At 37.1% G+C, this 12,654-nt stretch overlaps 1 protein-coding gene across 9 annotated transcripts in view; it reads right to left on the reverse strand.

Moving 5' to 3' along the window:
- Positions 1 to 12,654, reverse strand: part of SYTL2 (synaptotagmin like 2) — a 50,277-nt gene that overhangs the window by 8,291 nt on the left and 29,332 nt on the right. For 5 of the 9 annotated variants that reach the window (XM_027677503.1, XM_027677504.1, XM_027677506.1 and 2 more), the window contains 7 exons: positions 12,056 to 12,128; positions 11,397 to 11,487; positions 9,464 to 10,348; positions 5,088 to 8,756; positions 3,541 to 3,642; positions 2,535 to 2,588; positions 992 to 1,039 (listed from right to left, as the gene is read on the reverse strand). In XM_027677503.1, the coding sequence (XP_027533304.1) occupies positions 992 to 1,039; positions 2,535 to 2,588; positions 3,541 to 3,642; positions 5,088 to 8,756; positions 9,464 to 10,348; positions 11,397 to 11,487; positions 12,056 to 12,128 (4,922 nt within the window). The remainder of the gene's footprint in view (positions 1 to 991; positions 1,040 to 2,534; positions 2,589 to 3,540; positions 3,643 to 5,087; positions 8,757 to 9,463; positions 10,349 to 11,396; positions 11,488 to 12,055; positions 12,129 to 12,654) is intronic. The other 4 variants (XM_027677509.1, XM_027677511.1, XM_027677505.1 and 1 more) reach the window with 4 other exon arrangements.

Raw genomic sequence — 12,654 nt, forward strand, 5'->3', positions numbered from 1 at the left:
ATACATGCACATGCACAACCAGTTTAAAACTTGGATGCAAGGGGGCTTTTTCCCCCATAGGACTCAGAGGAGCTATCATTAGGAAGAATAATCTGCTTTGATGTCTCCTATAACACTCGCTAAAGAACTTTGGTAGAAGTCTTAACATGATATACAAGCCTGGGTGCTACAAGCAAATTCTGATCAAAAGTAGTGAGGCAAGCATTTTTATCTAGAAGTTTATCTTCTAGATTTTCTTCCTAGAACAAAAATAAGTGCATTCATGCACTAACGATGTCATCATCAATATTAGAATCAAGATAAGGTTCTTAGTAAGAAATTAGAATACAAGCCAAACTGTGTTCTTTTATTTACTTAGTCTATTTAACAGCAATAGGAACATTTGTGTAAATCAAACAAATTTTAGAGCTGACCAAGGAAGTCTCAAGTATTCCTACTTAATTATAAGATGTATATCTCATGAATTATGCACTTTTTTGCAGCTCATCTCTACCACATTTGTATATCTCTACTGATGTTCACTTCTGTGCTCTTTCACTGTACAAAGTATAACAGCACAAGCTAGCTTTGCAAAAATCCAGTTAGCAGTAAGCCCACGATTCTCAGAATTTTCCATGCTATAACCCCACTTACATGTAATCATAAACTAAAGCTGGACTGGATGCATATTGTGAAATGCACCAATACTGAGTATCATGGGACAGAGAATTATTTGGCAACAAACAGCCAGCTGCAGGGGCACATATCTATTGCATAAAATGAAATACTGCACATGATGGGATTGTTTGCAGGGTGAGTGAAGCTTTTGCAAAGCTTTTGCTGTCGAAGCTCAGCTCGTGCTCAACATACCACTTATCATCAGTATGCAGTTAGATGCACATCCAGATGTGTAACTTGTTAGTTGTTAAATCAAAAAGTATTTTTAATTTATTAGTTTAAGTATCAGTGGAGAAGTCTATCCACTGTCTGCTGGAAGAATCCTATTACTCACTTCCCGTTGCATTTTCAGTCCTCTCTGGATGCTGATCAGGTTTCGGACCTGCTCAGTGCAGTATTGACGACAGTCATTCAGTAGCACAGTTTTGCAATGTTATAAACAGCATCAATATACTTTATATGTGGGAATTGTTTTACTTCCCCAGACCCCATAAACTTTGTGGGTTTTTATTCCTTCCAGTCATTTAGTAGTGGTTTAGATATTAGGTCTTTATGAGTATTAGGTGTTTCATTTTGATGCATCATGGAGCAAGTTGTAAGAGTAAACGCAGAACTAGGGACTTAGTGGTGGACTTGGCAGTGCTGGATTTGCAGTTGGACTTTATGATCTTTAATCTATTTTTTTTTCCAATCTAAACAATTCTATGGTTCTGTTTCTGTGTTCTGCATCTCTGCTCTCCTTGGAGGAGCTGGATCATAACAAAGGTAATATGAGTGTGCAAGCTAAACAAAATCAAGCTTTTCATTGTTCTAAATGAACAGCCTTTTCAAGAGATTCTGTCTGTACAGCTATCAATTTGGCTGTGTGTAATTTTTTCCATAACTTCACTCTTAATAAATTTAAGTCAAAAAAACCCTACTCTTTTCAGATAAGTCTCTACACATTCACATTGAATGCAAAACAGGATTTCAGTGGGGGTCTTCATTTGAAAACAGAGTGCAGAATGGTGCTTAAGTCTTGTTTCTTAACTGAATGTTGTATGCATCCTAATGATGCTACTATCCTAGTAGCATCCTGTATCCTAGTGTTATTATTATACTCTTTATACTTTGGGTCAGTAACACGCAAAATGCTTTAAAGCATCTAAAACATGAAAAAAATGCAACTGTGCACTTTTAAAACTGTAGTGCTCCAATGCATTAAATAAAAAATTGTATGTTATATTCCATCTTATTCAATGTTATTTGATGATTTTCAATTCTGTTCATTTAGACACGTTCTTGGAGCAGGTTTGCTTTTTTTTTCTGAGATTTGGAATTTCCAAAGGTATAAAGAAAAACTCAACAGTAAGGCATCTGTAATGCACTAATGGACTGATGGTATCAGCACTAGCTGATCTAGCAGTTCATCTATTTCTTAGAATAATTCTACTTTACAGGACTGAGACAGGGATTTTAAGAAAGGTTCTTTTTCGACTGATGTATTCTGAAGAGTGTTTTGCACTAGCAAAAGTCATCTTGCATCTTATAACACAACAGATGAACAGATAAATTCAATGTCTACTTAGGCCAAGTCTTTCAACTGAGTTAGTGTTCAAAGCTCCCTATGATTTCAGTAATTGTTCCATAGGCTGAAAGACTGAAGGCCAAAATAATACATTGATAAGTGGCACAGCTTCTACAAATATAGGAGGACATAAATACATTTCTTAAGAATAAACAACACAACAGAATTCTACAAAACCTTTTCAGTCATGCTGAGGTTAATAAAATCTAAAAGCACAATACAATTCTTGGTTTAAAAAAAAAACCTTCAGTAGCAAACAGAGGACACTGAAAAAGCAACAAATTTCCATGCAGACACAAAAGATATTTACCATCTTCAGCACTAAGAGCTAATTCTTCCTTTGGATTATTTGTTTTTTCTTTGTCTGTGCAGGAAAAAATAACACATAGTTAGAAACTTCATTGTTGAGTGTGAAATGGATGGCAGTGGTAACCACGGAATTAAGACTAATGAGGACAAAATCCACAAACAAACCAGCAAAGCCATGGGAATGGTTAAATTCAAGAGATGCATTTACTTCACATACTACTTCCAAGCCTACATCCAAAGCAGGGGTCTTGTGTTGACGGTTTCTATCAGCGTGCTGTTGCGACAGTGTTAGTGCAGACCTAAAACCTGGAAACTAGTTAGAAGCAAGCAATAGCATAAGCAGTATTAGAATAACAACTTGCTAACAATAGCCAACATCTTTCAAAAACTACATCTCCACGCTTCAGTTTACTAATGTAAGTTCAGTCTATGTCTTCCCCATTAGACATGAGATAAGCATGAAAAGTCTCAGGGGCAGGGTGAAGGGAAACAGGAAAAATAATTCGAAAAAAGAAATCCAAGGAGGCTACTGAGGGAAGTCCAGAATTCATTTTAAGTATAATATTATCTCACACTTATCTCAAAGTGAGTTTGGTAGGACACACAGGTGAAACATTACTAAACTGAGTTTTCCCTGCTTTCACTGTCTACTAATTCAGCCCACGCAAGAAGCCAGGAGGCAATGGCAGTTGTTGCTCATTACCAATTTGGGTAATTGCCAGTACATTCACTATTGAAAAACTATCGAAGAAACAGTTAATCACTATCAACATAGTGCATTTCTGGAAGATGTCTGCTTCACAGACCAGTGTTGTTTCAAAATAAACACAAATAACTGAAAATTAAATTGTATGAGAAAATAATATGGTTGCACAGTACAAGCTCTATACAGCTTATTGAGAAACAAAAACAAAGCCACGACTTGGCAAGGCTGTGTGGAAGACCGGCATTAACACATTTAAGCTAAACTGGGGGTCATGGGAGACACACACAAGCTTTGTGCTCACTTGAGGTGGCTGATGGAATGTCCTCTAGACTTTTGGAAGGCTTTTTCCTATCTGCACTCCTTTTCAAAGCCATCAAAACAGGGTTTAATTCTTCTTCAGAACCTGTTATGAGACAAAACATATGAACACTGCACACACAGACATGCCACTTTAAGCAAGTCAATGAAGATCCAGCCATGAGTTTCTCATGAGAATCTATTTTGACTCTTAGCAAAGACAGTGAACATTCAATGAAAATAAAAAATAAATTCAAAATTAAATAAATATCTAATTTGAAGTGTCCATTTTTACTCTCTAAATATCCTCAGTCATCAGCAGAGACCTGCTGCTTGGTTTGCCCTGTGTAGGTATCTATCTTTACTGACTATTAATTATATAAGAATAATATAAGATAAACTCAGACTGTAGCCAATTTGTAACCATCTTGTTAGGAATAGGCACCCAAAAAAAAGTTAATAATTTTAGTTTTCTCCCCTCAGCGCAAATTTTTCTGTTATATTCTCTCCACAGTGAAAGTAATTTTGTTTCAATACTTGACTAACAACACACACACAAAAAACCCCCAGCTGTGGATGTATTTGGGTCTCCAAAATTATGCAGTCGTCTCCAAAGGCAGAATCAAGACAGACTTAGCTCCTTCAGAAACATTTTAGACTCTCTCTCCTCCCTATCTCACCTTCCTCTCCCTCCACCAACCAATCACACCTTACAGTGTTCTGTCTGTAATTACAGGTGACAACAAATTATGTTTGATTTTTTCTCATTCGTTTCAGTTTTCACTGACTTCCTTTGGAATCTCACTTTCAAAACAGGCTAAAGTGTAAGTTGTCAGGCCCTGGGAACTTCACATATTTCTCAGATTCTCCAGCTGAAGAAAACATTCCCAGTCCCTCAGTACGAGACTAAAAAGGTTAAATTATCTCCTCTATCTTCAGCTCTTTGATGATTGTCACACACTAAACATTGACTAGAGCTGCCATTCAAACAAATAAATGTGAATCCTAGTAAACACATCTCTTCCTTTATATGTTCACTTTCCAGTGCAACAAGCAGCAATGCTAAATGAAATAGCACAGAGTATTGGTATTGTCCTTATATCCAGCCATTCTACTGATGAGCATTTATCTTTGAAGACTAGCTGGTCAAACTAAAGAATGTACTCAAACAGTCACTGATATTTTTTTTCTCTTTTAATCCACTATATTTAAAGGAATTAATAGATTGGCTGTTACAAATCAACAAATTTGAAGGTGATGTCATGGGGGAGGAAGAAAAGAGTAAATCACGAAGACTGAATTGATTCATGCTGCTAAACTCCCCTTACCAAAAAGGCTTTGCCAAATGTAGTATGTGTCTATGAAACACCTTTCAACTACAGAACTTAATTAGTTCTTCCCATCCTTCCCAAACAAATACCCACAGCATTCAATTAAGAAATAAGTATCACACAAACTTTCTGTTAACGTATTTCAAGTTGGCTATCAAAAAAATATTGTATCCATGTTTAACCACTCAGCACCATGAATTTTAAAAATTAAACAGCTCACGAGTTGAACTTCTGGTTCCAGACTGGGAATCAGAATTTTCATCTGAAAACTTTGATCCCAAATTTAAACTGTCCCCTTCCTCTTCATCATTATCCTCATGCTGAGACATTAGGCAGAGCAGAGGTTCTTTTGGCTGGGGGGAGTTACTATCATCCTTAAGTGGTGTGCTTGCTCTTCTGAAATTCAACAGTGCTTGAAATTCTGAATTCTGTTCAGAGGCCTCCAAGGATGTGCTTTCGTCTCTCCTTCCTTTTTCATTTATCTGAAATGGCTTGATTGCAATCATATTTGTCTTGCCTTCCAAGGGAGTAAGATCAACTGAAACCATGTTTCTCTCTTCTATTTTATTAATAATTTCATTTCTTTTAAGATCAAAAGCTTCAATTTCACTTACTGCAAGATCATTTACTGAAGCTTTGACATTTTGTTCTAGAGCTTCCCCTTTGACAGCTAACTTTATTTGTGTATGATAGCTAGTTAGAACATTATATGGCTGCGACATAGTTGTGAATAGAGTCTCTTTTTCTGAGGGAAATGCAGGATCTCCAAACTTTTCATGCTTATGTAACTCTTTGGATATTGGACATGAAACTGTAGCTGGTTTTTGAACAAGTTTTGCTAAAAAACAACTGAATTCACTGAATTTTGTGATATTTGAAACAGAAGTTTTTTCTACTGTTTCTTGTATTTCTGGAGGATGATCTCTGTCTTGTTGATGTGGAACATGCATACTTAGACTGGTCTGTATTTTACCTTGCATTTCCTTATCCATATTTTCTGGCACAGAAGCTGGTGTTTCAGAGACCTCTTTTGGTAGCTTCTGAAAAGTAGCATCAGACATTCTATATTCAGCCTTGGACAGTGCAGATCTTTCTGTGGTCTCACCCCTTTCCTGCAGCACCTCTCCATAATTTTTATAGGTCATGTCCTTAGCTCCCACCCCAGCAGTTCTCTGTACTATGCTGTTAGCAAGTTTTGCTTTAGGAGGTGATGTTTCAGAGGCCTCCTTTAGCAGCTTCTCTAAAGCAAGATTCAAGCCGCTATTCTTGGATGGGGCAACAGACTTTTCTACCATCTCACTGACTTCCTGCAGCACCTCTCCATCATGCTCATAGGCTGTGCTCTTAGCTTCCACCTCAGCAGTTCTCTGTACTGTGTCGTCAGCATGTTTTGGTTTAGGAGGTGGTGCTTCAGAGGCCTCCTTCTGCAGCTTCTCTAAAGCAGAACTCAAGCCACTGCCCTTGGATGGGGCAACAGACTTTTCTATGGTCTCAGTGATTTCCTGCAGCATCTCTCCATCATGCTCATATATTGTGCTTTTAACTTCCACCTCAGCAATCCCCCATATTGTGCTGTCAGCGTGTTTTGGTTTAGGAGGTGATGTTTCAGCAGCTTCCTTCAGCAGCTTCTGTAAGACAGAACTTAAGCCACTGACCTTGGATGGGGCAACAGACTTCTCTGTTGTCTCATGGACCTCTTCAGGCTGACCAGTAGCTTCTTGGCATGTTGATTCTATGCTGCAATCAGTTTCTGATATGCTATTCATGTCATTGTGTGTTTTCATTCCCACTCTTCTATATTCAGAAGGTTGAGATACAAAGGTTTCTCTGAGCAGGTTCCGCAAACCAGAGCCCTCAAGAGTATCATCCTTGTCTGCTGCCTGATGCTGTAAATGCAAAGGTTCAAATTCCCTAAACAGTTTTCTGAGGCTTTTTTTGTTCTCATGCTCATCTGTTGATGGCATATTCACTTTTCCTGTATTTTTGCCCATTTCTTCTTCTTGATCAGCAGGAGAAATATCATAGCTCTCTTCTACTGTTCTCTCAAAGACCTTGCACTGATTTGAGTGAAAAGTTGTCCCTTTCAAAACATTTTCTTTTAGGTTTAAGCTACATGACATCTCAGAGGCTTCCTTTTCTAGCTTCTTTAGAACTGATTTAAATACATCAAGCTCACCTTTAGGTTGAACAACTTTCTCCACAGTCTCTGCAACTTCCTCCTTAGGGAGACTGATATGCAATGGACTAGACTTGTTCTCCACTTTTTCTGTAGATAAACATAGCCTATCACCTACTGCTGTCTCCTTCAAAGCATTTTTATCACTGGGTGACTGGAGCAACTGCAAGGAAACATGATGATATTTTGATGAAACAATACTTTTTCCTATATATTCTTTAACTGCTTGCTCCGGAAGACTCATCTTTTCCTGGGATTTTGAGATAACTGGTTTTCTGTTCAGCTGGGCAGAGTCTGTATTTTGTGTGTGTGTCACATTCAGACCTTCCAGGGTAGGAGATCCTAGAGACTTTTTGCATACCAGAGAATCTTGTTTCTGTGGGTTTTCTCTCTCAGATGTTTGGGTTTGTTGCTGATTTAACTCTTGCTTGCTCACATTATCTCTACCTTTTTTGTCTTCCTTTGATTTACTTTCATAGATTATTGAACTATTATTATTTGGCAAAGAAACATCTTCCCTGTCAGTTCTACTCTGGAATTTAACTCCAGCATCCCAGAAGTTTCTCAAACTCTGAAACCGTGAAGGATCTGAAATTTGATTCTTGGACTTCTCATCCATTTTTTCTTTTAAAGAAAAAACTTGAAAGCTGGGCTTCTGCTGGGAACAAGCAGCAACTATTCCTTTAAGTGTTTCTTTCTCATCTTTGCTTTTTGGGGAGGCTGAAGTGACACCAACTCTGGACTGCAAGTTACTGGCTTTTGGCAATTCTGTATATTCGTGGACTTCATCAGATGGAAGTGTTCCTTTTGGCTTTTTAACTGCATGGCCGGGTCCAAACTCCAAAGAGTGTTGATGTTTGTTTCTTGAATCCTGGCTCATACAACTCAGTTGAGGACTTAATGTATTCTTGCTCTGATCATGCAACCTATTAGGTAGGTTTACTGCAGTTGGTTCTATTTTGTCACTTTCTCCAAGACCTTTCAATGCACGGCCACCTGATGCACTAGTATCGATACTAACTTCTTTCTCTCCATGATTGGGTGTAGTTTTATCCCTTTCCCAGAATGCTCTGATCTCCCTTATTCTTCTTTTTTCTTGTATTGCCTTCTCTGATTCATATTTCTGAGGTTGTAGCTTGTGTTCTTGATGTTCCAAGAGATTTGATTTTTGATTTTTTTGTTTGATTTCTTGACCACATTCTTTTTCTTCAGCTCCTGTACAATCAAATTCAGTTAGCAATTTGTCATTTTGCTCCTTATTCACTTCCCCTTTCTTAGGCTTCACCCTCTCCTTTATCAGCTGTGCATCTTCTGAAGTAAATGATGTAGATGAAATACTGTTTTGTTGTTTAATCTTTCCAAATGGTAACTCTTCTGTAACTCCTGTTTTTCCATGCATGCTAGGCCCACTGTGTTCTGTAGAAAGAACTGCTGTTCTGGTTGAAAAGTCCACTTCCTCTTTGGACTCCCTGCCTTGGGATCTAGTTGATGCATGTTCCCCATCTTCAGTATCAGAACTTCGTTTAAACCAGTCTAAAATTTTTGATACAGATTCATCAGCCACTTTCACGACTTCATCAGCATGTTTGTCAAGCTTGAAAATAGTTTTAGCATCTCTCTCCTCAACAAGATCAGGCTTACCTTGTTGAAGACTTATAGAATTGGTATTTGACACCTCACGTGCTTCTGTCTTAGCAGAAAGTTGATGTTCATCTACAATGTAAACAAATTTATCAGAGTTATGAATTAGACACGTGACTCTAAAACCGTTTATCTATTTAGAAAATTCTTAAATTTTTTTGTTTTTAACTGTTAGGAAGTAAAGATTTCTCTGTCCTTGTGTTTTTGGAAAGAACCATACTATGGGCAATAGAGAGGAAAAAATTCCTGCAGCGATATATCCTACTGGAATCATTGCTTTTAAGGGTGTGAGCAGATAAAATTACTTAATCCCACTCTAGAGGAAATGCCTACATTGAACAGGTGCTGGGCATCAGACACACACAGAATACAACAACCCAGCATATTTGTGTTTAGTCCTATGAACAAATCCTCAAGTCACAACTGAATTACTCCCAAGGACAACTGACAGCAATACACTAAAATTTTCAGTTCCTGTGCAGACAGATCTACCAAGCCTTATAAAAGCAATTTCATCCAAACGTCATCACTTCATCATTCACAATAAAGGTGCGTATAAAGGCTCTGATGACATTACCAATAGAAGAACCTTAAAAAAAATATTAATTATGTTACAGCATAAAAATACAAAAAGACGATTTAGGATTTAATTCTTCAGTACTTAGCACATTCCTACTACTTCTGTTTCCTAGCTGTTGTTAGGTATAAGTGACCCAAAGAGTAATGAACACATGCTATATGCTGTTGCATTCCATTCTTCAGTTCTATTAGTCTCTTACCAGTAAAGTTTTTGTGTGACTTTGATTCATGGCTCAAGATCTGGTTGGATTTATTTTCACGTGCCTCATCAACACTCAGTTCATTATTGCTATTTGGCAGCATATTGCTGGAAGTCTTCTGTGGAGTTTCAAGTTTCTTAGGAAAAACTGTCTTTGTCTGCAAGCTTTCATTAACCAGGAAGACTGACCTATTACTATTGTCACAAGGGCCGGATGCAGATGTATCTTCTTGTAAACCGTCTATTGTTTTCATTTGTAAAGCTGATGAACAGGTTTCTGAAGGCTTCACAGCAGAAATTTGCTTATCCCCAAATGAATCAGATGGAATAGCATAATTTCCACTAATCTTTTTTTTGTCCGATTCTAACAAATCAAGCTCTCCTCTTTCTTTACCATGGTGTAGCTGTGGGCTTTGCAGAAGCTTTTCTTTACTTGTGCTAGATGAAAACCTCACTTGTTTTAGTTTTTCCATTGAAATTTGTGTGCAGTCTTCTGCTTCGTCCACAAGAGAGTTCTTCTCAGAATCTCCTTCAAAAATAGTTGCAGTAGAAAGACCATTCTTCTTCTGAACGTCTAACATATGACTAACACGAACTTCTGAGTCAGTGGAACTTGAACTTGAACTGCGCTTTAGAATGCCCCTGGGAGGTGTACCAGCACCATTAATCCTCTCAGACTGTTTGTTTGGTTTTGGAACAAAGTCTTCTCTTTGTGATACAGAATCTGTTGCTTTGTGAATTAATTTTCTAGCTTTTGGGACAGGACGGTTAACTAATCCCTTTTGTGATTCATCAGTAAGTTCTACAGAAGGCTTCTTATGTTTCTTTATTTCATCATTCTGTAAGTTTGATTTAGGTGGGCTCCCTTCTGAGAATGAGAAAATTTCTGTAAGACATATATAAAGAAGAAATCATGAGTTTACACAACATTCGCCTGCATAAACAGAAAGAAATGACAGTGCAGGTCTGGGATGCAGTAATTATACCAGTTTATTAAAAGCAACTGCAGTAAAAACACAGGCAGAAATTTAATATACATGTTAAATCCATTTTTCATTTTGATTTGTATGTAATAGAAACTTTCAGCAAATTTAAATCCTGCAGTTATTTCTTATTCTAGAAATTTTAACTATTTGATGATTCCAAAGACAGAGAGCACCCCAAATTTATCATTAACAGTATTCCTGCAAGGCACAAAGTTTGCAGGAAAGAGCAGCTTTTGAATACATATACACGTCTTCAGGGTCAGAACATAAACAACAATCTACAAAAATGGAAACAGGCTATTTCTACGGTTACATGGAACAAAATAAAATGCAGAAATAATCTCCTGGCAGGGAGATGAAGGGCTTTTTATTACTACTGTGCAAGTCTTCCTTTTTCCTGTTTGCAAGCTTTGCAACAAAGACAAGAGAGTAATTTCCACATATGACTCTAAATTACAACTTCAAATGACTGTATTGTGATAAATCATCACTCATCAACTTGCTTGCAGACAATACTGCTGTAAAGGGAGGATTTGAAATTAAAATTAAAAAATCAAATTAAAAACATAAAGATCAAAGAGAGCTAGGCTGCTTCTGTTCAGCTAATAGCAATGACTAGAAGGTCATAAAGGCAGCTATGCCAAATTCAAAGAAATTTTGCTGTCCTCTTAACAGCAATTCTGAAGAAACAGCTCTCTGAGATGAAGTTCTCAGTACTGACTGGAACTGTGAATAAAAGAAAGGAAGCAAAACATATTTATTCATGTAAACAGCCATTTCCTGAGTATATTCACATGTTTTAGATGAAGTTTGAAATAAACTAGTTGATAACTCCAAGGAGTTAAGGGCAAAACAGGTTTTGATATCTTTCAAAAAGAAACAACAAAAGTAAAAATAATTTCCATATAAGCCACAAGAAATTCACATATAATAAATAAGCATATTTACCCTTCTCTGATAGCTGAGGTACAATGGCTGGTCTGTTTTCTGATTCCCCATCATCACCTGATGCAATGGAATTAAATGGATTTCTTCTTTGCTAAAAACAGAATGAATGTCATAATTGTAGTCAAATTGTTATATCAGTACAGCCTTCACAAAACAAACACAAGTGCAGTGATTTCCTCTGCCTCACTCACCTGTCAGCAAAGAGTCTGAAAGCATACCTCTTGATTTGAATACATGAAAAAAACCCTAAACAATATGAATCAGGAACTATCAGAAATGCCAGTGATAGCCTCAACTTGTTCTTTCTGAAGTCACCAACAACAGAGATAAGCTACCACTCAAAGACACTTGAAAATCCCAAGTTGTTGTAAGTTAAATAATTTTATCTCTAGTTCTGTGATATTGGAACACAGCAAGACAATCACTTTCAGTAGCTGAAGAGGCTGGAAACCAGGTCAAGAGCACCAACTATAGATGTAGCAGCACTTCAGTGCTGAGCTTTTAGTGGCTTTCATTATGTCCCTCCAAAACAAAAAAAATACTCCTTTTTTCAAACTTATTTTCTTTCTTCCTCAAATCTTTAATTATCTTTACCACTGAAACAAATAACCACACAAAATGTAGAAGATAATTTCTGCCATATTCAATATCAGTCATACCTTTACTGATGAGACTGCTGCCTTCATAGGCCTTTCCTCTGGGTTGTCTGACACAGAGGTTATTGGTTTAGAACTGCAAAGGAAAAGTATATAACAATTTCAGAAAACAGACATTACTTTAGGCCTTTATGAAAAAGCAAAACAAAGGTTCATTTGATTTATACATTCTCAAACACAACTTCTTGGCACCTGAAGTTTTCTATTTAGCCTGTTGTCATCAGGTTTAGAAGTAAAACTTTTCCTTTCTATAGCAAAGGAGATATTCTTGCTATTTTGTTTCCTTGCAAAAATTTCTTTTTTTGTTAGAGAATTCAATCCAACTTCTACATGGCATGAGAGAAGCCATGTTTTTTGATATGTTTTAGATGTTTGAGCAAGATTTGTGTCAATATAGCTACTCTTCAAACAATAACACTGCTGCCATCTCTATCCTTGTCCCACATTTGTCCTTCTAGGACTGAAATCAAAGAGGAGGAAAGTGTCCAAATGTGATTTAAAAAAAGTTTTGCAAAGTGTCCAGATCAGAAAAAACAGAGGAATCCCATCACCACTACAGCAAAGATGTAACATGGCACAGATGACAACACATCCACTCAGCT

The sequence above is a fragment of the Neopelma chrysocephalum genome, unplaced genomic scaffold (assembly GCF_003984885.1).
Source record: "Neopelma chrysocephalum unplaced genomic scaffold, ASM398488v2 Primary Assembly neopelma1_43, whole genome shotgun sequence".
Taxonomy (NCBI): Eukaryota; Metazoa; Chordata; class Aves; order Passeriformes; family Pipridae; genus Neopelma; species Neopelma chrysocephalum.